This window comes from Mus musculus, chromosome 3, assembly GCF_000001635.26.
Source record: "Mus musculus strain C57BL/6J chromosome 3, GRCm38.p6 C57BL/6J".
NCBI lineage: Eukaryota > Metazoa > Chordata > Mammalia > Rodentia > Muridae > Mus > Mus musculus.
The window spans coordinates 144409382-144435194 of NC_000069.6; the positions used below are offsets into that span (position 1 = coordinate 144409382).

Sequence of the window (25813 nt, forward strand, 5' to 3'; positions counted from 1 at the left end):
GAGAGAGAGAAAGAGAGAGAGAGAATATCTTGAGGGACCAGTATTAATTGTTAAAATACAAGCAGCATCAGACTAACCCACTACCCAAGCAAGAGCTCAGGGGAAGGCACTGGATTCCCAGTTTAAGAAGAGAACCTTGGGCTGGAGAGATGGCTCAGAGGTTAAGAGTACTGGCTGTTCGTCCAGAGGTTCCGAGTTCGAGTCCCAGAACCCACATGCTGTCTCATAACCATTGGTAATGAGATCTGGTGCCCTCTTCTAGCCTGCACGCATACATGCAGGCAGTCAGAATACTGTGTACATAATAAAAAAAAAAAGTAAAATTTAAAAAAGTCATTCTGAATGAGGAGAGAACCATGGAGGTGGATGGGTAATGGTCAACAACAGTAACATTGTATTTAATGCAACTGAACCCTACACCTGAGGATGTCTAAGATTGCATACACCTGGGGAACCACCATAAGATGAGAAGTTAGGACCTTGGGAGCCACCATAAGATGAGAAGTTTCTCCTCAGAGCCCAAGGAGATTTGAATTATCAAATGACAGCTCAGCTCCTGCTGAGAGTCACCTGCTCCTTGGCCTCAGCACATGCCTATAGCCTTGTACTGGCATGTGCACAGAGTACAGCTGGGACAAAGGATGTAACACACAGCCCGGGGACCACACTGGTCCCTTATGGATGCTGACAAGGCCATTATCTCACGAGGTTTCATAAAGCAGCTTACCTATCCCCTGGTTTGGTTCACCTGAGGGTGTCTTGTGTCAGATCACCCATGTGCACAACCTACATGAGTGTTGCAAGTGTCCTCACGGGCCACAGTGAGCTCTAGCAAGTATCCCGTGTTCCCAGGCTTCACAACCTGGCTCTCCCCCAAAGGCTCAAATAACTACATACATACTGAGAAGCCGACCTGAGAACGTGCTGTTTCCACATACAGTTGAGGACCCCTGAGGTCTCATCCACAGAGCAGAGATGGGGCCTCCTAGCCTCATGTCACATTCATTGCCCTGGGTGGTCCAATGCCTGCTTCAAGTCTCTGACTTCTCTGGGTTACTGGAGGGCAGAATAATCAAAACTGAACAACTGATACTGACAGATACAGAATTTATCTGTGGCTAGCAAGATGGCTCATTGTGTAATGGTATTTGCCACCAAGCTTGATGTCTCTGGTTCAATTCCTGGGACCAGCATGGTGGAGAGACCCACTTTCTGAAATTTGACCTCTGACCTCCATAGGCATGCCATGGAGCACACACACACACACAGACACACACACACACAGACACACACACACGATGAATAAATAAAAAGCATTTTTAAATTTAATGCAAATAAAAAGTAATTAAATATAGAAACAGATCTTTAAGCCCTGGCTGTGATGCACCAGGAACCATTCCTTCCGCATGGATGCGTCAACGTTCCCTCTGCTGAGGACACGTTTCCTGATACCTTTCGGGGGTCTAGAAAGCAATGGACATGTAAAATTAACATCCGAGATGAACCTACACATCAAGAAGTCAATGTCAAATCACTCCATTCTTTGTCTCAATTACATCCAAGGTTGACTTGTGCTTGCCCTAACCCCAACTAAGTACTTTCCCCTCCAGGGTGCACGCCCAAGATGCAGTGTGTCCGTCCCCAGTCCAGTTCTGTTTTCAGAGCTACAGGCACCTTCTGAATGTAAGCAGTCTAACTACCCACTTCCACTGGGGGGGGGGGCACTGAGTCACTCCTCCCATGCTACCCAATCCTTCCAGCACCGGGCAGGACGGCTCTAAATGGTTGTGGTTTAGTAATTTGGGGGCTCATTTGCAAGGCAAATGCAAACTACCTAAAATTAGGGCTCAGTGGTGTAGAGCACTCACTGAAGGCTGCTTTTGTTTTGTTTGAAAACCACAGTCTTGCTTGACAAGATGTTATCACCAATCTGGCAGGAGAATCGGAGAATTGGATCTCTTTGTTCACTGTAGAAAATCTATTCCATTCTTCTGAGTGACAGGATCCTATGGGAAGAGACAATGGAGGCAGGTCGCTGGCCAGTTGCAGCGGAGAACAGGGCTGAGAGGGAAAGGGTTGGAAAAGAAAGCTACCCCCTGGGAGCTGGTGTCAACAATGGTGCAGCTCCCAGCAGGGATGCCTAGGGCTCCAATTCCTCTTAGAGAAGTATGCAGTAGTGTTTGGTCAACTTCAAACACAGCTTCTTTAGATCTTTATTTCAGATTCAACCTGAGTCTATTCCAACTTGGGGGGGGGGCATAGACGGGAGGGCCAGTAGGGTGGTTCAATTTAGTTTATTCTTGGCAAAACAGATCTTCCTGAGCCTCAGAGGTGGGGGTGGGGGGGAAGCAGCTTAGACAGATGTAAACAGACTCTAAGGCCCTTTGGACATCAAATAACACTAGCAAAGCAACGTTTAGATGAGTTAAGTGTAAATCAATCAGAAACATATGGACTACATTTCCCTGAAAATACACAGAGGTTTACAAATTGCAGGCACAGGGTGGGGTGGTGGTGGGTTGGCAAGACACAAGACTCATTTGCCAAACCTAGTGTTTGGAGAAGACTTAAAGAAAGCAGACTGACCCAGAGTGCCTTCAAGTCTGCCATCCCTGATGCTGGTCACATCCCACAGGACCACAAATATTTAAGGGCATGGGTTTTAAGAGATTTGCATGTTGGATAAACTTAACTGCTCGGAACATGCAGTGATTCCTTACCAGATAAATGTTCACGGAAAGGTGAAACTGTCAAGTACCGTGCTACAAAAGGTGAGGGCATCTGCCTGAGTCGGACTGAGCGGGCTTAAACAGAGTGGGACACACTGGGACACGCTGAGGTTCCATGCCTGCAGTTGTGGGTTCACCGAGGGTAGACCCTACTTTTCCCAGTATGGATCTCCCTCTCTCCCTCTCTCTCTCTCTCTCTCTCTCTCTCTCTCCCTCTCTCTCTCTCTCTCTCTCTCTCTCTCTCTCTCTCTCTCTCTCTCTGCACGAGGGGAAGATAGCATCTTGCACTCACTGGAGAGGAGAGGGGAGGGGAGGGGAGGGGAGGGGAGGGGAGGGGAGGGGAGGGGAGGGGAGGGGAGGGGAGGGGAGGGGAGGGGAGGGGAGGGGAGGGGAGGAAGAAAGAGGCCGGCCAGGAGCACAAGGGGAGAGAGGGGACAGAGTGGGGGAGCAAGAAGGCAAGAAAAGAGGAGAGAGGAGGGGGCTACTGAGTCAGGCATACCTGGCTGTTGCCAGGTAACTGTGGGGCGGAGCTTAGACAAAATGCTAACTGATGTGGCTTGTGGTTTAGGCTATGCTCTAAAGCAAAGAGTTTCCTCACCTCATTCTATCCCAAGGGGGTGGGGGGAACAACCTAGATGTAGTCGTCAGGAGTGGGCTGGTGTTTGAGAGAGAAAGGGTAGAGACGCGTGCAGATTTGAAAGGAAGGAGCAAAGTCCCTGGAACGGCCAAGTAGAATGGCTTACACCTGTGAAGACTGACAACAGGCAACGGGTGGGTCCAGAGACACCGCAGGCAACCAACCCTCTGTCCATATGCAAAGAGGATAGCTTAGCCCCTGGTGTTCCCGCCCGCCAGCACCCCCCCCCCCTTCTGGGCTTGGCATCTGGTTGTCAGAGCCTAAGAGGCCTTTTTGTACCACACTTTGTGTGAGGGGGGCAGGCAACTGCGGGCAGCTGGAGTGACAGGGGCTTAGTATTTCCTGTGACAGGGCACTGTTTGCTTTCTAAGCAAAGACATGCAAATAAAGACAATGAAAAATGCAAGGGATGTAAACTTGTCTAAGAAGAAGCAGAGGTTTTCTTTGTTCTAGAGATTTCCTTCAGTGACTCCCCTGTCATGCAGATGTGTGTTAAGTGTCTCATCCAGGTCCTGACCTTGGTGAAACTAGCTAGCTGTCCATATGCAAAGAGGATAGCAAAGATCCTGGTGTTCCCCGCAGAAAGTCCTCATTATTTAATTCTTGTACGGGACACTTCAAATGGCTCCATTTTATAATAAACAAGAGGCAGAAAAGGTATGAACTTGACATTATGAGGCAAAAAAAAAATCATATAATTGAGCGTTTCAGGTTTTATATTTAATGTAGTTTAAGTCACCATTATAAACATGCATTAATTTTTTAGTCTGAACAAAGAAATACATCATTTGCTTTGGAAATTTTTAATCACATGATTGCAGAACAGCATCTCAGTCTTTGCTTTCCCAGCCAACAGTACAAATAGGGCATTTAAAGTTTTTTTTTTCTTTCAACTAATTAATTTTGTATGTATAGTATGCTAGTGTGTATGTGTTCGTATGTGAGTGCACAAGTTATGTGGGTGTGTGCACATGTGTGTGCATGTGCAAGTGGAGACTAAAAGTCAACTTCAAGTGTCTGCCTGGGTCATTCTCTATTTTATTTTTTAATGTGTATTTTTTAATGTGTAGTTTGCCTATGTGTGTGTATATGCACCATGCGGATGCCAGAAGCTCACGGAGCTCAGAAGACATCAGATCCTCTAGAAGGAGAGTTAGGGATGGTCCTGAGCCACCCAGAGAACCCTGGGAACAGGACCTTTATCCTCTGCCAAGACAAGTGCCCTTGACCTCTCCACCTCGCCAGTCCTTACATCTGAGTTTTTGAGGTTCTCTCACTGAACCGGGAACAACAGGAATCCACCTGCCTCTACCTCCCTAGACGTGCGGTTACAGCCAAAGGCCCCCTGCCCAGGTTTTACACAGGCCTGGGAGAGTTAAATGCAGCTCTGCAGGTTTCCGTGGCAAGCTCTTTACTGTCTAAATCCTCCCTCCAGCCCTGAAGGAGCATCTCATTGAATATTCAAGAGCTCTATGAATTTCCTTGACTGTGTCTCTGGTTTGATTCATCCATTTGTCTCAGGATCACTATCTATTTTAATTTCTTGTTTTTCCCATTGCGATCTGCCCTGCTCCTGCCATGCCGCTACACTTACCAGTTGGCTGTGGTCAGAGCAATTATCCGACTTCGGTTGTCCATGCCATCAGGTTTCTGGAAGGTCTGAAATGGGACTTTGAAGTCATCCTGACAGATGCTTACTGTATCCCCAAACTCACCGAATAGGAGATTGGTCCAGTGGGCTTCCTGAGGTGACTGACAGGGGATGACCAGTGATTATAGATCCTGACGTGACTGACGGGGATGACAAGTGATTATAGACACTTGTAAGTATTGTAGTAAGTATGTAAGTATTGTAAGACACTTGTAAGTATTTTCGTGAAATTGTTACTTTTGTTACAAAACTTTGAAACTATGAGGGTATGAATAATTCGTATTTGGGTAATCTCTATCATTTTATTCATTAAGATGGGGAAAGAATCAGAGGAGGAAGTTCTCTATTTTTATTAGACTCTCCCCTGTCATCGTCCGCCCAGAGCTGCTCCTTTGGAGTTGTCCTGGGTAAGAAGTTACAGTTTAAATATGGGGTGTGCCCTGTGATCCTGTGTAGAATGCTTGGGGCCAGAACAATGAAGCTATTCTGGAAAGCCCTAGGAACTTTAGAAGGTAGGCCTGACTGGCAGACAGAAGCATATCACTCTGTGTCCTTAGAGGCCGTCTCCTGTCCCCAATGCTTCTTTGTTTGACTGCTTCCTCTCCACATTCCACCACGGCTGTAATGTTCTGCTTCATCGTGGACTCGGAATCAGAGCAACCAAGGACGGTGGACTGAAATCTCTAAAACCATGAGCCGAAATAAATCCTTCCTCCTCTACTCTGACTTTCTTGGGTATTTGGAGACACGGCCTAGAGGATGAAGAATCTGCTGCTGGTATTGCCTTCCTGATCTGTTCCTGATTCTCTGGCTATAAAAGTAGTATGACCCTTCAAAGATGGATCCCTGAGGTTGAACTGCTCCGTGTTCCCAGATGCTCCTGACTAAGTCTGATCCCTACCTAAGAACTCACATCTCCCACATGTTGAGCAGTTCAGACTAACTCTGCTAATATGTTCTCTCTCTTCTCCTCCTTTTTCTTTCTCTTCTTCCTTCTTTCCTTCCTACCTTCCTTCCTCCCCGCCCCCCCCCCACCCCCATCTCTCTCTAGACCTGGCTGTCTGGAACTCACTTGTAGACCAGGCTAGCCACAAACTCAAAGAGATCTGCTTGCTTCTGCCTCATGGGTGCTGGGATTAAAGGTGTATACCATGTCCTGCTGTTTGGGGTTGTGGGGAAGGTTGGTTTCTTACACACACACACTTTCTTTCTTTTGTTGTTGTTGTTTTGTTTGTTTGTTTGTTTTTTTGCTTTAATACAGAGTTTCTCTGTGTAGCCTTGGCTACCACAAAACTTGCTCTGTAGACCAGACCTCCCAGAGATCAGTGTGCCTCTGCCTCCCAAGTGCTGGGACAAAGGCATGAGCCACCACTACCCTGCTCTCTCTTTCCTTAATCCTTGAATCAGCATCTCTAGGCTCCAGTCTACACTTTACATTTTCAGTTTAAAATAATTCTCAGATGTTTACACGAGGCCCATTGGCAACTCAGAGGAATAGAAGATAAAACAGTAATTTGAGGCCACAGTTCTTGTGAGAGATTGTGTATGGAGGAAGATGATGTAACAGCATAAACAGAGTCTCTGACCAGTCAGCAAGAGAGGGCACCATCACATCATTACGCCTGACTGAGTGTGCCTGGAGCCCCTGCTACTCAGGCTGAGGCAGGAGAATCACTTGAACATAGGGGTTCAAGGCCAGCCCAGACAACACAGCAGTGAGATTATCTGAGAGGAAAAGAGGGGTGGGAAAGGGAGGGAAGGAGAGAGGAAGTAACAAAGGGAGGGGGGAAGAGAGGAAGGAAGAGGGAAGGAAGGGAGGCAGGCAGGGGAGGGAAGGGCAGACTTTATTTGTTCTGCTCACACTGCCCATTCACACTGACTGTGGCCTATCATGGCCTATCAGCCATCAGCTGAGACTTCCAGGTAGAGAAAATGTTTGCTCAATTTGGATTATTTCATTTCTAGCCACAGGAACTAGTACATCAAATTAGAACAGTGATTCCAAAAGAGAAAAAAAAGAAAGGAAGAAAGAAAAGAGAGAAGAGAAAAGCCAACTGTCTTTGCTTGTTTTCTGTTTCAGGGAAGTAGTTTATTGGCTCACAGTTCCATGTTGTAACCTGTCACTGAGGGAAGTTGGGGCAGGAAATCAAGGTGGACCCTGGAGGCAGGAGCTAAATCCGATGCAGGAGGAGCGCTGCGCAAGGCACCCCACGGCACCGCACCAGCTTGCTCCCATGCTGCTCAGCCTGCTTTCTTATTTCCCCAGGACTCCCCAGCCCAGGGTGGAACCACACACAAACTGGGCCCTTCTACGTCATTCAAGAAAATGCCCTACACACTTACCGAAGGCCAATCTGATGGACGCAAGTCTTATAGGATCCCCCTCCCCCAAATTAGCACTATAAAATAGACCCAAGACTTTAAGAATTCTATTTATAGCCGGGCGTGGTGGCGCACGCCTTTAATCCCAGCACTCGGGAGGCAGAGGCAGGCAGATTTCTGAGTTCGAGGCCAGCCTGGTCTACAAAGTGAATTCCAGGACAGCTAGGGCTATACAGAGAAACTCTGTCTCGAAAAACAAAAACAAAAAAATAAACAACAACAAAAAGATTTCTATTTATACGGAATTATAGGAAGCAGCCACCCCCCACCCCCATCACACACCCTAGAGAACAGCGGGTCACAAAGCACAAAGCAGAGATTTGACTTTATCTGCAGTTTAAAAAGACAATTTACACAAAAAGCAGTGTCTGGGTCTCTCCCAGGCACTCGCCCTTCTTTACCTTCTGACTACAAACCCCTGGAACCCTCAGATGTCCACCCACAGGGATTTTGGGGGTGCTACTTCTTAGACCAATAAAAATCTGCCTCTTCTTTTTAATTAATTAATTTACTATTAATTATTAATGAATAAATAATTTATTTACTTTATATCCTAATGGCAGCTTCCCCTCCCTCCTTCTCCCCCCAGTCCCCACCTCTCACTTCCCCTTCCCCTCACCCTCCAGCCCTCCCTTTCTCCTCAGAAAAGGAGAGACACCCCCCCCCCCCCATGGATATCAGCCCACCTTGGCCCATCAAGTTGCAGTAGGACTAGGCGCCTCTTCTCCTAGACAGGGCAGCCCAGTGAGGGGAACAGGACCAAAGGCAGGCAACAGAGTCAGAGACAGCCCTGCTCCTGCTTTAGGAGTCCCACATGTAGATGGAGGTGCACACTTGTTACACTAGTGCAGACGGTTCAGTCTGTGTGAGCCAAGATGGACTCAGGTTAGTTAAAACTCTGCCTCTTCTTGCTGTCTGAGGTTGAACAGGGTCTATCCCCCCCCCCAGCCCCCCCTCCCCCATTGACTTCTTAGGACTCTAGGTTGTATTGAAAAGGTCAGCTTAGGAACTTTGGGAAGGTCATGAAACACTTGCCCCTCTGGAAAGGAGAGGCTAATTAACACTCCTCAGAACACCACAGGACGGGAACCAACCTGCAGATGGGGACGCATTCCTCAGGACTGACCATTGCCCACATTCAGACAAGGGAAGTCCTTGTCACCTCGTTCCCTAAAGACCAATCAGTTTAAAGGGTGCACTGTTCCGCCAATCATATTGTGCCTAGTTGCTGATGCTCTATTCTGTCCCTGGAAACCATATAAAAACTCGCTGAATGGGTGCTGGTGGTCGTAGCCTCTCCTTCAGGTCTGGGACGACCCCAGTGCACTGGAGCAATAAATCCCTCTTGCTTTTTGCATCCAGCTCCATGTGGTTCACTCAGGGGGTCCCCAGTAAGCTGAGTCTTACAGTATCAGGTTAACCAACACACCAATTTATGTCTCCAACCTCCAACTAAAGAGAGTTTCAAGCAGTGGCAAAAGGTGGGGGAGGGGTAGAGGATATGCTAACCTTTCCTGCTTTCCACACCGGGACCCACGGTTCTATTCCCCGCTTTCCCTCATTCACCAAAGCCCATCTGGGGTGAATGCAGCAGGAGAGAGGGAAGAGGGTGGAAATGAGATTTAAGTCAGCACATTCTGCCATTGCCTCTTGGTCACCACCGAGGCAGAGTCTATAATTTACTATCTAAACCCAGACAGTCTTGAGAATTCGAGTAGGCTTCGTAAATACATCAGAACAAAACAGACAGCAATAAATCCAGGGCAACATATCTAGTAGTTGCCCCAATTAACCATAACTTGTCCAGGACCCACTTCCTCTGCAGCCCCGCTGCTCATACCCCTCCCTCCTCCACACTCAGAGTTAAACAGACACCACCTGATTCAGGTTCCCAGACACACAGACTCATTCTGGGCCACCCACACAGTTCTATAAGAGCATCCACTGTCCTGTACCTTAGGTCTGAAGGAAAACCCAAAGCACCTCAAAAAGACACTGACTATGTCGAACATGATAAACTTAGCTCCCCCAAGTTTGTGAACGCTGACAGAAAAAGCACAGGGGTTACTGCTGGATACTTTCAGCATCCCTGAGGAAGTGGGAAACTTCTCTCTCCTGGGGAGACACACTTCCTTATCCCTTTCCCCTGGAGGAGGGGGCATCTGGCTCCCTATTGAAGGAAACCCATGGTGGATACCAAAGCCAATGCAGCCTTCCGAGCTTCTCAGGTCCCTGCCAGGCTGCCCCAGAACCCTGGAGCTACTGGTTTTTCCTCTATAACCCAAAAGATTTTTCCCTTACTCCCTCCCACTCTTCCCCCTGCTCTCGGGAGAGGTATGTCTGCCTCTCCTCTCTCTCTGCCAGGAGAGGTAGTCATGGCTGCTCTGGACATCCCTGAAGCCTCTGGTACCCCCCCCCATTCTCATTCTCTATAATAAAAGCCGCCTCCCACCCACTCCCACCCCGTGGATCAGTCAGTTCCAAGTCATCTCTCTGTCCCCTTGCTTACACGACACAGAAGGGAACGGGTGCAGCAGAGCAGGTTGTTTTCAGACTCACAGACACCTACCTGATTCTGGCTCCCCAGGGCTGGGATTAAGGCAAGGTACCACCATACCCTGCCAGTTCCTGCTTGTAACCTACTGAGCCACCTCTCCAGCCTGCTTTGCCCTCCTTTTCTGAAGCTTCTTGACTAAGGTTGCATTCTTTGTCTGGAAACCTTGCCTTACATCCTAATCGGCCAGTCATGGGGCAAGCGGCCAGAATTTAACTTCGATCACATTAAGACTCCAGTTGAAAGTAGGGCCACAGGGTCCGTCTTACTGGTGTTTGTTAACAACACAACTAGAAACCACGGGAGCTGCTCCTCCTTTTCCGTGATGTAGCAAATAGGCAAGGAACTCACCAAAGAGCCTCGGTTGGTCCTTAGGGCAACACCAGGAAGCAGACACTATTCTACCCATATTCTAAAGATGCAACCCAAGTTTGGAGTAGTCAATCAGTAAGATGCCCATGAAAACTGTAGGGGTAAATTAATTATACCCCTCCACAGTGTACGCTTAGAACCAGTCGAGGGCCAAACATCTGCTAGTCCTGAAAGCTAGGTTGGAAAGTAAAATGAACAAAGCCATGGTTCTGCCTTTGTCCTCTGAGCCAACTGGACCCAATTACATCTCTACCAGCCAGAGGCCCACTAACAGAGAAGACAGGGCTCAAACATACTGGCTACATGGGGTAGCTAGCATACAGGAGGGAAGCCAGGTGCAGGAGACAGCATTCCACTGCCTCTCCCTGGACTCCCGCTCCTGGCCAGCCAGCTTACAGCATATACCAGGGGCAGAGGGGCAGGCAGAGACTTGGGTTCTGAACCAGTTGGTCAGCGAGAACCGGGAGGGGCTGAGGGGTGAGGAAGGTCCAGCACGGCAGGGAGGATCGTGGGGTAGCTCAGAGGCGCCGTTGACTCTATGGAGCTTCCCTGCAATCAGAAAGTTACCTGGAAGAGGAGTCATCTAGTCAGGAGAATCCCGGTTTTTCCCTGCTTAGGTGGCTCAGAAGGCTTGAGGGCCAGCCCACGCTCTTCTTACTCTCTGATTCTTGCCTGGGGGTTAAGAATATGGGGGTTTAGGTTCACAGGGCCTGAAGCATTTCTGAGATCGTGTCCAGGTTCAGAGGTACATTTTTGAGGTAAGATCTCACTCTTCTTCCTTCGAAACAGGGTTTCTTGATGTAGCCCAGGCTGTCTTGGAACTTACTATATAGATTAGGCTGGCTTTGAACCTACAGAGATCCCCCCGCATCTGCCTCCAAGTGCTGGGACTAAAAGTGTGTGCCACCACACCCGGGCCCTAGATCCAACTTCTTAAACTCTTAAAATAGCGCCAACCACTTGGGAGCAAATCAACACTTGGAAGATCTAGATCCAAAACCTAACACAGCCAAAGGCCAAACCTGGAAACATTTGTTTCATTCCATCTTTTTAAAATGTGTATGTGCATGCAAGAGCACGTGGAGACCTGAGGACAGACAGCCTTGGGTGTCCTGAGAAATTCCATCCGCCTCCTCTGAGACAGGATCTCTCATTGGCCTGGAGCTCAACAGGCTGTTGTTGAACACAGGCTGTTCAATGAGCCCCAGGGATCCTCCCTGGCTTCCATGGTGAATCATTTTGGGGTATCCTGGGGCTCAAACTCAGGTTTTCTTGTTTGCAGGATGAGACATCACCCAGTTCTCACCTCTTCAAGACTCCTGTGGTGATACTGTGTGAGACAGGCCCATCTGGATAATCTAAGTTACAATCACCATATTTTAGGGTCAGATGCTCAGTAAATTTAATCCCATCCATTGTCTTCATCTGTCCTCAGCAATATCAGAGTATTTGCAGATCTTAGAGATTAGGTATTGAGTGTACATTTTGGGGATGCGGTTATTCTGACCAGCACATTCCCTGCAACGCAGCCAGGCAAGCACTGCTTCACACACAAACACACACACACACACACACACACACACACACACACACACGTGCGCGCATATACATCCTCAATGCGCTCCTAGACCCAAAAGTGGGCCAAGGGGCTTACTCATTTCTCTTGCCTTCTGTAGCTGTTGGATTTTTGTCTCTCTTCTCTATATAAGGCCTTATACAGACATCAGAGATCCCCTACCCACTGATTTTAATCTTCCATTAACTTGGAAATCACTTTATTTACCCTCATTTTGGAGCAGCATATAGTGCGTTTGGAAGCAACCTTGAGCCAGGTATTTGTTTCCGCAGGCAACAGCTGACAGCGTAGCTCCCCTAGCCTGTCCACCACTCATCCCTATAGCTGTGCTCAGGACCCCCCACCTCCAGTCCCCATACCCACTCCTCCTCTCCCCACTGCCCACTCCTCCCCTCCCCCCTGCCCACTCCTCCCCTCCCTCATCCCCCACCCCGTCCACGCCTTCTGGCTCAGCAGCAGCTGTAGCTTTCAGAGAGGCTTCCTAGCACAGGAAGTGTTAACTGCACAACTGAGATGATGAGAATAATTATTTTGTATTTTTTAAATCCCACAGTTATCGATCTTTATTATAGAAAACATATGTGCTCCTTCTGTAATAGACTGTTCCTGACTGGGTATATGTAAATCAAAATCTTTGTAAATTGAGTCATATTTTAAATGCACCAGGGGAGCTGGCTATTTAAAGGGATCCTGCTGTGAATCTTTTTGTCAAGCCAAGAGGCAGCTTGTGATGCTAATTTTCACCCTTAATTTGCCTGTTTGGTAGGTTCAGATTTTCATAAAGTCCCCAAATTCACGAGTCAAGGCAAAGCACACCTGGATGCTGGATTTCAAGGGTAGCTTTCTCAGGGGAGCTTAAAAAGCTGTCAGGTGTATTGTCTCATTTATCTCCCCCAAAGCATTGGGGCAGTCACTATTGTCCTCAAAGGAGGTGTAGCTGTCTCCCAGCCCACCTCGCAGGAGGGTCCCCGAGAGAAGGAGGGAGCTCAACGGAGAGCTATTTATTTTCCAATTAGCAATAGGTTCTGTCCCAGGAGCTCTCTTCAAAGCCTAGACTGTTCTTTTTTTTGTTTGCTTTTAAATTACTGTCCAGATGGAGAAACTGAGGAACCAAGACATTCAGTGCTTCCACGCATCACGTGACTGGGGAGTGGGCACCTATACACAGAGATGACGTTGAGGTTCAATGAGGAACTTGTCAATATGGCCCATACTGGTCCACTGCTGAGCTGGCCATCAGTGAGAAAGACAGGCAGACATGATCCAGCAGGTGTGTGGAACCCGCAGCCACAGGTCACCTCGGATGAGACCCAACACACAATCATAAACTTACTTAAAACATTGTTGGTAGGCTGATATCTGAGTTGGAAGCCAGACTGGCATATATAGCAAGTTCCAGGACAGCCAGAGCTACACAGAGATATCCTATGTCAATCGACAGAACAATTAAAAAACAAAACAAACAAAACAAAACAAAGTACATTTTATGTGTGTGTGTCCTGCTTTGTGTGTGGTTGGACTGGTGGTTCTGTTCGCTTGTTTTGAGACAGGGTCTCACTATATCACTATGTAGCCAAGGCTAGCCTGGAAGGCAGATCGACCTGCCTCTGCCTCCCGTGTGCTAAGGTTAAAGGTGTGCTCCACCACGCCAGGATGCTTGAGTGGTTCTTGAGCATGAACCTTGTAGGCGATGACATCATGTCACAGTAGCAGGTTTGACACCCTTGACAGGGGAAGCATGAGGAGACACCAATGTTATTACGTTCTTCAGCTCATCTTATATGTGACATCATTCACTCCGTACATCACGACAAGTAGAGTTTGGTCCTGACTTTTTGTAGGATAAGCAAGCAAATGAGTGCTTTCCCAAAAGCAACATGGCCGGTGAGGGGCAGAACAGGGTGATGAGCCAAGTCTGCCTCTTTCAATACTTGTGACATGTAAGAATTTGTAACATGTAACATCGTGTGTGCACTCAAATACATTTTCTTTCTCTTTTTTTCTTCTTTTTTGGTTTTTTTCAAGACAGGGTTTCTCTATGTAGCCCTGGCTGTCCTGGAACTCACTTTGTAGACCAGGCTGGCCTCAAACTCAGAAATCTGCCTGTCTCTGCCCCTCGAGTGCTGGAATTAAAGGTGTGCGCCACCACGCCCGGCTGTCAAATACATTTTCAATGATGAATTTCAATGATGAATTCTTGCGCACGCTCCACTGGCCAGGAAGAATGACACTGCAACAGGATCCTTCTGCACACGTTTATTGGGAGAGCTTGATTATAGAGGCGAAAAGACCCCGAGCCCAGAACTGGTGCTGCTTTTATAGGCCTAGGAGAGGCGTGTCTCACACCCGGATTGGTTATGCACTAAGCCTCATTTGCATGTTCCTCATCTGATTGGCTACTCTCTCTCAGTACCTTACAGAACCTCATTATCATACCTCATTTGCATGTCTCACATCTGATTGGTTACTCTCTCTCAGTACCTTACAGAACCTCATTATCATACCTCATTTGCATGTCTCACATCTGATTGGTTACACTCTCAGTACCTTACAGAACCTCATTATCATGCCCGGGCCAGGCAGTGTCTTTGCAAAAAACTTTACTGCATATGTACACATTGGTTGTTTGTCCAAACTTATGCGTGGTGGCCAGCAGTAGTCAGTGCCACTCTGCAACGGCACATGTGGCTTTCCACAATGAATTGTTTTCAACAATTGATTAGGGATGCTCAGCCTATATGTAAATGGCACTCTCTCCCAACAGAAAGAAAACAAAGCTTTGTGGCGCTGTCCAAGCCTGGCTCCAGCACCTCCTTCTCCCCCTGGACCAGCATGGCCAGGCACAGAAGAAAGGGAGGTTGGTTTATATCACCCCTGATGTCTTCACTGATGTAAATGAAGCATGGAGTCCAAATGTCACTCTTGCCTTTTAGAATGCCACTGTCCTTCAAGGCATCTGCCATTCTAGCCTATCCGGAGCCACATGACAAAAAGCTGGACTAGCACTTGCTAGACCTCTATGTGAGCAGGCTGGTGACATGTGTGCTCATCAAACTGCCTTCTAACTATGTGTTATGATGCTAGATCAGCACTACTGTCAGCTTTGGTCAGAGGAGCTGTGTGTGTGTGTGTGTGTGTGTGATGGTGACTATTACTTTAGAGACCTATAACCTGTCAACTTGTTGAGAACTGACTGATGAGGGCACAGCCCTCTACAGAATGCACAAGTGGACATGGAAGTAGAAGCCAAGCCTAGTTGGGAAGAGGCATAGAATCAGTCACAGTCAGAGGGAGACAAGAGAGGGTAATGAGGTGTGAACAGACTGTAAATGTGTGTGAAAATGTCATAAAGAAAGCAAATTATATAAAACTAATACAAGGAGCAGAGATGGCTTAGAAACTGTTTGTTGTGCAGGCACAAGGACCTGGGCTCAAATTCCCAGAAGCCATGTTTAAAAAGCCAAAAACACTGTGTCTGGTAACATTCGTGCCTATAAGCCCCATACTGTTAGATGGTGGAAACACAAGGGTTGCTGGGGCTTGCTGGCCACCCAGTTAGCTCCAGGTCGAGAGGCTCTGCCTTGAGAGAATGAGGCAGATAGTGACAGAGTGGGACACAGGCATCCTTCTCTTGCTCCTGTGCATATAAGCTCAGACACACATGTTGAACTCAGCTTCCCGGATGCAGCCATTAGCTCATCCAGATGCAGCACTGAAGATGCTCAGCTGCAACATCACACAAAGAAGATGCTAGAAGCTGCGAGACAGCATGAAGCAATAAGCAAAGCTCTGGTCTCCTTTTACCCACCCCCACGCACCACCCAGGTTTATACATTTTTAAAGATCCAGCCTTAAAAGCAAGTAGGCCAAGCCGTTGAAAAGACTAGACTTGGAACGAGGTGTCTATTTTCCTTCAGTTTCTAATTTTGGGGCCTGCAACATCATTCCTGCATTTGTTAAAGACCTTGGGGCTCCTGGAAGAAGAGAAATTTAAGTATAAAAGCCACTATAATAGTACTGCTATTAGCAGAAGTAGGGTTTGGCAGGAAGCCTTGGCCACCCAGACTCCAGAGGGCTAAGTGACTAAATGGGAGGCTCTGTGTGACTCAGAGGGACCCAATCTGTCAGCCAGAAAGAAGCTGGGAAACTGCCCTAAACTCATAAAGATTTCTGGGGCAGCATCCTTCCTACCCACTGGCCCCTGCGCCACCCTTCCCTGTTCTAGGATGCTTGGACTCCCCAAAGGCAAATGTGCCTGATTCCTATACACTGTTACAGTCTTCTCTTCCTGCCTTCTTTGTAGAGCTTAGGTGGTGAGAGTCTCTCAGGACTTCTCTTTTGAAAGACTGTGGGCATATGATGAGAGACCGAAACTGAGCGGTAAGCCTCAGAGGAGAGTGGAGAGGTAGATACCAAGGAGATTCCCAGGGCCACAAGCACTCTGATGGGTACCCACATTGAAGCTGGGCCCAGTCTACTTCATACAATTCCCAGGTTCACAGCATCTCTAAGCTCTAAGAGCAGCCTGGACATCCTCCTGCCGTCATGACTGCTGTGCAAAAGGTAAGTTCTGAATGTAGAGACCATGATAAAACTGAATGGAGAGAATTCATAAACTGATCCTGGGAATGAAGGGCTTGGACCTGCCCCCTTCACCCTGAGGTAGCCAAGGGCACAGAGCCATGTTCCAGCCCTGAATCTCAGTATCAGATGGCAACAAGAATAATGCTATCATATACTCACTGGAGAATGATGCGTGATGTTAGGAAGAGACCAGAAGGGCAATAAGGAAACACAAAGGGCCCCCACATTCTCCTCCCAGTTTCTTTCTGTTGAAGGACACCTCTGAGGTACAGCCCCAGCTGGAAGCCATACAAGTGCCACAGCACCAGGCCCCATATCTGTTACCAAGCCCTACCAAAGACACATGGGAAGACTTTCAAAGCCAACTGTCCCCTCTGCTTCTCACAGCTCCCACAGCCTGCATGGCTCTACCTGTTTCTAGCCATGTGTCTGAGAAAGTGTCCTGGTTTCCCTTACCTGCCAAATGCAGCAGATGGCTCTATCTTTCTCAGAAGATAGAGACTGAAGCAAGATGCTAAAGACATAGCGCTTACATGTGAGAAGCAGTACATGGCCAAATAGCTTTTCTCTCCTTTTCTTTCTAAGTTTTATTTATTTTATATATTTGAGTACACTGTTGCTGTCTTCACATACCCCAGAAGAGGGCATCAGATCCCATTACAGATGGTTGTCAGCCCCCATGTGGTTGCTGGGAATTGAACTCAGGATCTCTGGAAGAGCAGTCACATGTTCTTAACCACTGAGCCATCTCTCTAGCCCAGCTTTTCTCTTTCAAGAACGTGCGTGCTTGGGAGACATGCTGGCCAAGGTGGCCTGCCTCTCTGTGCTCTCTCCTGAGAACAGGTGGAAGGGAGCCTGTTGGTGGGATGGGGACGCTTCGAGTTACCTGGTCCGTCCTTGAGGAGTGCACTAAATTTCAGGTTGTGGGCTTTCATTTAAAATAAAAATAAAAACAAACACAAAACCCAAGGCAGGTGAGACTTGTGATAACCAAGTGAGTAAATTCCGTGTAAGCCACTCAGATGTTCACTCCACTGTGACCATTGGCTGTGAATCACTACTGGTGAGGACAGCACCGAGCATCTCAGAGCTCTAAGGAGACGGCCAAGGCCAGGCCGTACATTCCTTAGCCATACAATTCATCAGAGTCAAAGATCAGGTACAACAAGGAACACCAGACCCAAACCCATCCACCACAAGGAAGACACAGATGCAGCGTTCTTTCAATGGATGGTTGGTTTGGGTCCTCAGCTATCTATCTGACCTTTCTTTTTTTCTTTTTTTGGTGCTGGTATTTTATTTCTTTGTGTCCATTAGGCCATGAATTCGTATGGAATGGGCTCCAACAGCTCAGGCTCTTTTCCATTTGTCCTCACAAAGTGTGCTTCTCTGGGTGGCGCAGGCTGGAGCAGGCTGGAGCTTCAGCTGCACCCAGGTGCCCTTTTCTTTGGCTTCCTTTTTCTTCTGGTCGTTCTCCTTCACCCGCTTCAGGAAGCTGTCTCTGCTCTGCGAGTGCTTGATGTGCTCAATCCGCACATTGATCCTCTTGGCCAGAATTTTGCCCTTAACCTGCTTGTTGACAGTGATGCCCACGGCATGCTGGGTGACATTGTAGACTCTTCCGGTTTTGCCGTGGTAGCACTTATGGGGCATTCCTTTTTGAACAGTGCCCATTCCCCTGGTGTCTACAGTATCACCCTTCTTGTAGATTCACATGTATGTGGCCAAAGGAACAACGCCATGTTTCCTAAAAGGCCTAGAGAACATGTACCGGGTGCCTCTCCTCTTTCCTTTTGTGTTCGTCATTTTGGCGAGTTACTGGAAGATGGCTGCAGCGGCCCTATCTGACCTTTCATAGACATTCCAGAAACTGTTTGGAGCGTCTAACTCCTAAGAAAAAGAACTTTCACGTCCAGAAGAGCAGAGACATTTTCTTCTAATTCCTTGCTTTCTTCTTCCCCAACTAGTGTTTTAGAAAGCAAGTACCAAGAATGAGATGGAAAATGGACTGTAGCCTATACGGCAGTCCCATGTAGGTAACAGAGAATACTGGAGCCAGATAGATCTGGGTTCAAGTCACAGTAGCGTTGCTATGAGTAGTCTTAGTTATCTATCCAGCTAGGTTAAACTTGCTGGACTTCCAAGTTTTTACACTGAATTGCCGCTTTCAACCAGTAGTTCTTGGGCTTCACCCCGGATCAGAACCACCTGACTGGCTGGGACTTATGTCTGGGCATGAGTGGCCAGGAATAAAGTCCTTGCCCTCTCAAAGGGATGACTATAACAAACAGGACAGAAATCACCTTCTGTCTGCCAGCAGTTGTCCAATGAGGAGAGTGGTGGTCTCCTCTCATGGGAATAGATTGCAAAGTACCCTGTGAGGTCCTAAAGTTCTAGGCCAGCATACTGGAGTAAAGAGGAGTATAATAACTGTTAAGAGGCAATGGAGCGGAGTCTGTACTGCAGCGCTCAGCACATAGTAGGGTTATTTTAAAAAACAAAAACACAAAACCCACCAATAATGAAAAATAGCCATTTGCTTTAGGTTGGAGACACCAGCCTTTGTCACACATTACATCAAGAAATGGAAATTAAGTTATAACATATGAAGCTCGTATTGCAATCGTGGGTGGCAGGGACCTCCTTCTTGGCTTCCCATCTAATTCATTATTCAAATCCTTTTACCACGGTCTGCTCCACAGCTCAATGTGGAACCAGCTGTGGATCTTGATAAGAGGAGAAAGCTGGGCTGTTTCCACTTTGCTCCTGGCAGTCCTCAGGCCTCCAACAGAACTTTCTTACAAAATGAATAGTGCTGGCTCCCAGAGAGACCAATCTAATCTCATCTTGTCCACTCAGAAGATCCATATCAAACGCTACAGACTGTCTGACGGCATGGCTGCAGCAGAGGGCATCTAACTCCATCTGGGTCTGCATCCGTCTCAGTGCCCATGCATGGAGCCATCAGGGCGGTGGAAGCAGAATATAACTGGCTGGCATTTAAACTGCTCCCATCTATGGTGTTCTTTGAAGAGCCCCGCCAGGAAATACAACAGAAACAGAATGAGCATCAGAGTTTAATATCCACAGCCTCCTCTAAACAGGCCCTGGGTGGATCCAAAAACCAAGTATTACTGTTTATAGGTTCCATAATCTGATCAGATTACCACAGTCTGTCTAGAGACCTAATTTACTAATCCTCTGGAGAATTTTAAATTAATTTAAAAGGAGGAGAAATAAGTCTCTGGTTACACTTGTTGGAATAACATGTGACTTATTCCCTCTCTGCCAGTTTCTGAAGGTTTGGCCTACTTCAAACGAAATTACAGGAGAGGCTGGTTATCCAGAAGGAAAAAAATGTAGCCCTCCCTCTGCCCCCGTGAGTATTAAGAGGAGGACCCAAGCTCCATTACCAGCATCTCCATGGCAACCTAAAACTATCTGTAAGCTTCAGCTTGGGGAAATCTCACACACACACACAGACATAGACACACACACACACACACACACATTCACAAAGGAAAATTAAGAAAAAAGAAAGAAATCTTATTATTTTTAAATATAAAGACAAAGTATCAGGGCTGGAGAGCTGGCTTAGCTTGGTCTTGCAGAGGACGCTGGTTCGGTTCCCAGCACACACATGGTGGCTTACAATCGTCCATGATACCAGGTCCAGGGACCCTGATGTCATCTTCTGACCTTTGTGGGCACCAGGCATGCACACAGTGCATATACATACATTCAGGCAAAATATTCATACATATAAAATAAAACAAGCCTTACTTAGTCCTGCTATTCTGAAATTAAATGAAATTAAAGGCGCATACTACTACACCAGACAAAATTAGTAAAATTTATTTCTTGGTTTTGATTTTTCTTAAAGACAGAGTTTCACTATGTAGTCCTGGAACTTACTCTACTGACCAGAATGGCTTCAGACCCAGAGAAAGTCTAAAGTTAATAAATCTTTAAAAAACCAACAAAATGCTGAACTTGTGGCGATCTCTGCGGTGGCGCTGCTGTTGTTCTCAGGATGTAAGGGCCATGGGCTGCCCTGAAGACAGAGAGCTCCAAGTGCTAACCAGGCCTGCACACCCCATCCTCTTATCCCAACAGCCTGCTCCCATTTTATTTCTTCCTCTTGCTAACTGAATGCCTAAGTATACCTTATATATCTCCAATTTGAAATGTCAACACCGATGACTAATAAACACAAGGCAACCAAAGACAAAACGCATACAAACTTGTCAAAAATTAAGCTAGCAAAGCTCTGTAGATGGGTGATGACCCAGGGCTTTCTGGTGACAGTATCTGAGCTCTCAGGTGACACCAAACACCAAGTCACCTTAGCATCAAAGCAGCAGAAGAAAACGTTCCACGAGGACACGCAGCCGTGGAGCCACATTCCCTCTTCCTGCAGTGTTGATTGTATAGCTTTTCTTCCAGGTATCAGACAGGAACACTTAAGCGGCACAGCGTTGTAAGAATGCTGAGGAAAGGGGGTGACTGTCTCTCTAAGGGATGTGACAAAGTCGTTTTAAGTTGGTCAGTGTAGCATAAATGACAGCGGTGGGTAGAGAGGGCAGGGAGAGGGGAGGAGAGGGGAAAGGGGACAGAGGGCAGGGAAGGGGTGGGCATGATTAGCTAAAGCCGCCATTCACCATGTATGTGTCTCTAAGCTACATTGGACCCTGACTTAGAGCTGCTCCCATGACCTCACTCTGGACAGGCTGTAACAGCATGTCTACATGGCTCGAGAGTTCACCTTTAACAGGTCATAACAATCAGGGTCCATTCCAGAAATAGCACTGCAAAGGTCATCAAGCCACATGGCATTAAAGTATAGGATGAATGTGACCAGATGGCCACCCAGCCCCTTGAATGTCTTTCCTCTCAGAAGACTGCCCGCAGAGCAGTCTGTCTGTACTCCCCCAGCCCACACCCCCTGCACAAAGCAACTCTGTCCAAGGTACAACGATGCGAAGACTTGACAGCAATGGCACTAGTATGTCACGAAGCAGAAGCATTTGAGTTCCTAAAACACAAGTTTCATAGAAGTCTTAGGTTCCAGATACTCCCATAATAAAGGCTCCTGGGACCATAGCTATGTTTGAAAATGATGGCTGGCAAAGCTGGCAAGATGACTTACACAGATGGTCTCTGAGCAGAATTTTAACATAAATTAAAACACTAGCTATGCATTAGGGAACTGGGCTTTAGATAAGTTCTCTAGTACTTTTAGATTTTTCAAAAATTTCATTTTATTCAAAAAAGAGAATTGTCATCTATAAACTATTTCATATCCATCTATGCAAATACAACATCAAAATACTCTGGTAAGTTCCCTGATGGAGCAGACAATTTTAGGGGTTTCCAACAGGACACATAATGAGGAAGATCAATAGAGTCCAAATTATAGGTGCTATCTGGATTTTCAGCACAGAAGGGAAAAGCAAGTGTTTAAAAAGCTGGCAACTTGGAGTTTTGAGGGTTTTGGATATTTAAATCCAATGCTCAGGAGGCCAGAAGCAGCGGATGTTAGGGACTGTGTGACTATCAGGGGACACAGAAGCAGCTCCTATGCGGTGCTTCAAGGTTTGCTACCAGATATATTCAAGTGACACTAGAAATTAAAGCCAGAGGAGATCAAAACATAACCTCCCCACTACATTTTAAAACAGAAAGGTTTATCAATAGTGGCCATTTCTCAGCAATAAGAAGACGGTTGGTACAAGCTGAACACACAAAGCTACCTCTTCTTCTGTAGGAAATAAACATAGACACACACACACATTGACATTATCGTTAAAATTCAAAGTGGTTATTTTGCTTTACTATCATATAAAAACCATTTTTTTCTAAGGTCAAATTACTGAAAAAGCACAAAGGCCAAAAAAAGAAAAGCATTTGCCACATGTAAAAAATACACATTGTCTCAGTGGTTCTATTCATTTGATTACACAGTTATATGTTCTAAGGACTCAGGCTCCCAGGACTCTTAGAGAAGCAAGCCCACCCTTTTCTTAGTCTCCAGAAAGGACACTTGGAATCCATTCGCTCCAAAAAGCGATAAAAGAAATGTCCCGAATCTGTACAGGTGAGCTAGGAAAACGAGTCACCTGACAGCAAGGTAAGACAGAAGGAAGCTGGGGAGGGACTGAGTCAGAAAGCAGTCCTTGGGGTCACGATCTGGGAGACATGGGAGGTAGAGGAACTCTTTGGGGAACGTGGTCCGGACACAGACAGGGCTTCTCCATGACAATCCCTCACAGGGTGAGCGAGGGCTTGCGGCTCATGGTTCATATCTAGTATGCCTTCTGTTCTGTAAATAAAGGTTTTGCTAAGCTCTAACCACGGCCCTTTGCCTCTCCTGTCTGTGACAGCGACTTTCCAACAGTAAGAGCTGTACAGAGACCTGACTCATTACCTGGTCTTTTATGAGGACAGTTTAGGGAAAGTCCCAGTTAGTGTTCTAAGTGCTGCCTTAACTACCTAAGAGTTTAGTGCGAACTCTCAAGAATAACCTCAGATTTACTCAACAGCCAGATGCCTGCCTGGACAAGAAAACAACTTGCTTTTAGCAGGACCTAGAAACTTGCACTGGAAAGGACGGAGGGGGAAGGGAAACGTTGCTATGTTCCCCTAATACTTTCATCTCGGCGGAGCCTGTGACTCAGTCGTTCCTTTAATCTTCCTAAGTGCTTTCTGATATACAGTGTCCTTCACTCCTCCTATTACACAATAAATACTTTAAAGTCTTCTGTTGAAAATGCTTTGTTTGATGAGGTCCTGTTTAGAAACATTTAAAGATACAAATAATTACTCCTTTAGAAAAGTGTGTCTGAGAGGAATCTGAATCCTGGCTGTAAAGAGGGAGTAGGTGAAGAATTAATAGAGAAATTAAATTCTACAAAGGACACTTTAACAAGCACAAGTGTAAAATAGCCACCATTTTCGGATGACAAAGTTAGATACAAACAAGAACATCCTTCAAGTTTATAGAAGGCTTTCCTGCTCCTCAGCTAGTGACGGTCTGAGTCTCTCGAGTGCATAAGCCGTTCACACTTCAATAGTTGCTTAAGCACAGAAGATAAAACACTGAGAAGATATTTATCAAACACAAATTTATATCAAGAGGAAGGGGTTTTTTTTCTCATAAAGCTTAAAAGTGGATTTTCCCTTTTTGTTGCTAAAATAGAGACTATGAAACTATCAGCTAGAGATACTTCTGTGACAACACCTCACATTTGAACACCACGCCACAGTTTTAAAGTGCTCTTCGCCATGCCATCTTCCTTAGTCCTCACAACATCCCTGTGAGGCAGGGAGAGAAGGTCTTAGTGTCCTGATATCAAGATGAGGAAGCTGAGGCAGGGAGGTCAGGTGACTTCCTAACGTCACACAGCAGGAAGGTGACAGCAGAGCTGGAACCAGAGATGGAACCCTCAGACTCTACGACCTTTTCTATGACCACTACTGCCTCAGGGGTGAGCACTGTTCTCTATCAAACTTGAAAGGCTACGTTAGCTCATTTTAGTGACATCCTAACAGTAACGTTAAACGAGAAATACCAGAATAGGATAGGAGGTCTGACGACTTTACTCGACATAATAAAACGGGTGCAACACCACTGTTGTCTACTTACTTGTAACTTTTTGGTCCAAATACATAAAATATGCAATATTTACAGCACTTTCCTTTTGTAAATGCAATGCTTTAAAACACATTATAAAGCACCGTAGTAAAAATAGTCTACAGGTAAAAGTACAGAGTAGGCAAATCCTACCCACATCACAGCTCACTGATGGAGTCGCCATGTGCGGTCACCAATATGCCAGTGTTCAGGGGTACAGATACGCCATGAAGGAACAAGTATTAAACTCAATTTTTTGATATTGATATGTGGAAATCCTTAAGAAAGCCTCAGATAATGTCCACATTCTTAGAAATATCATTCCAATATTGGATACTGGGGTGACAGGAGTCAGGAATACTGCTTTAACTTTTTACCTTCTTACAGTATTATTCATGGTTTAAGTTGATTTCTTTAACACTAATGATCATCAAATAAAATAAAATAAAGCCTACATAAATATGGGCAAACCCAACTGTAGCAGAAATGTTCTGGGAAAACACGATCAAACATTCTAATAAACTTTGTGAGACATGATTCATACAAATAAATCAGATACTGCCAAACATATTTTAGCACTATCCAGCAGAGGTGGCGGCACAAACTCCAGAAGGGTAAGTGGCAAACAGACTCCTCTTCATTCAAGGAGAGGCAAAGAAATGCTTATGCAAACCTCTTCTGAAATGGTATTCAGCCATCTGACTAAACGTCCATGTGTGTATTTTAGGCAATGTAAGTCCCCATGTCCCTGCACCAGGAGAAGATTATAACTATCATGAAAACGAAAATAAAACAACAAAAAAGTAAAAATGCCAGAAAGTTAAAAACTCCACAGGACTCCGCCAGCCCGCCAGCATCTCACTCCTTGACATTCATGTCTGTCCCCAGCTCAGCGTGGCTCACAGCTCGCACACGCATCAGCAGGGGGCTGAGAAGGGTGGTGACACAGTCAAGTTCCGGGGCAGGAGTGCTCTGGCCACACCTGCGCTCAGTTCGACTTAGGGTAAATCTTTTCGTAGAAAAAGTTCTGGGCCAGGATGTAGAGGTCTCCGTCTTTCTCGCGGACAGCGTGAGCTCGGATGAACTGGAACTGCTCCAGAGCAAACTCATAGAACTCATTCTCCATCTTCCAAATGTCAGACTGCTGCAGCTTCGCGATAGTCTGCTTGGTGGGCAGCTTCTTCTCTGTGGTTTTCCTAAGGTGAGATTTCTTTCCTACTTACGATGGAAAGACAGGAAACATAAATAATTCTTACAGAACACACACAGACATGCCTCTTTACTTGAAGAAGTGGTTTCTGCTAATAAGACAATGTGAAGGGCAAGTAACACATTACCCTATAACATTAATAACATAATCCAGCAAAATCCAGAAAGCTAACCTCATCCGAGGCAGCACCATTACAAGGTGAATCCTTAAAAGACCCAACAAAATGCCCAAGTAGTAAATGCAAGACTCCACTCAGTAAGTGGAGTCTCTCACCCTCTCCACTCTAAGAACCATTTACTTATTTTTAAACAACCACCACTACCAGTGTCCAGTTGTGTGTGTGTGCGTCCCTGGAGTCAGTCCTTTTCTCCTATCACATATCTGGGCTCCTGCCACAAGTGCCCTCACACTGTTGAGCTAGCTTGCTGGCCCTTGCTTATTTAAAAAAAAAAAAAATTTCCGATAAAGCCTTTATCTAGCTTCCC

The 25813-nt window shown here is 46.4% G+C and overlaps 1 protein-coding gene and 1 pseudogene across 3 annotated transcripts in view; both read right to left on the minus strand.

Annotated features, from left to right (window-relative positions):
• Window positions 1–17170: 17170 nt before the first annotated feature.
• On the minus strand, window positions 17171–19556 carry Gm5857 (annotated as a pseudogene).
• A 763-nt stretch (window positions 19557–20319) lies between these two features.
• The window catches only part of Hs2st1 (heparan sulfate 2-O-sulfotransferase 1), a 140516-nt gene continuing 135022 nt past the window's right edge, over window positions 20320–25813 (minus strand). Inside the window, exon 7 of one of the 3 annotated variants that reach the window (NM_011828.4) lies at window positions 20320–25333. In NM_011828.4, coding sequence (NP_035958.3) covers window positions 25107–25333 — 227 coding nt within the window. In that variant the 3' untranslated portion in view covers window positions 20320–25106. Of the gene's footprint in view, window positions 25337–25813 lie in introns of all 3 variants that reach the window. The other 2 variants (NM_001355234.1, XM_006501450.4) reach the window with 2 other exon arrangements.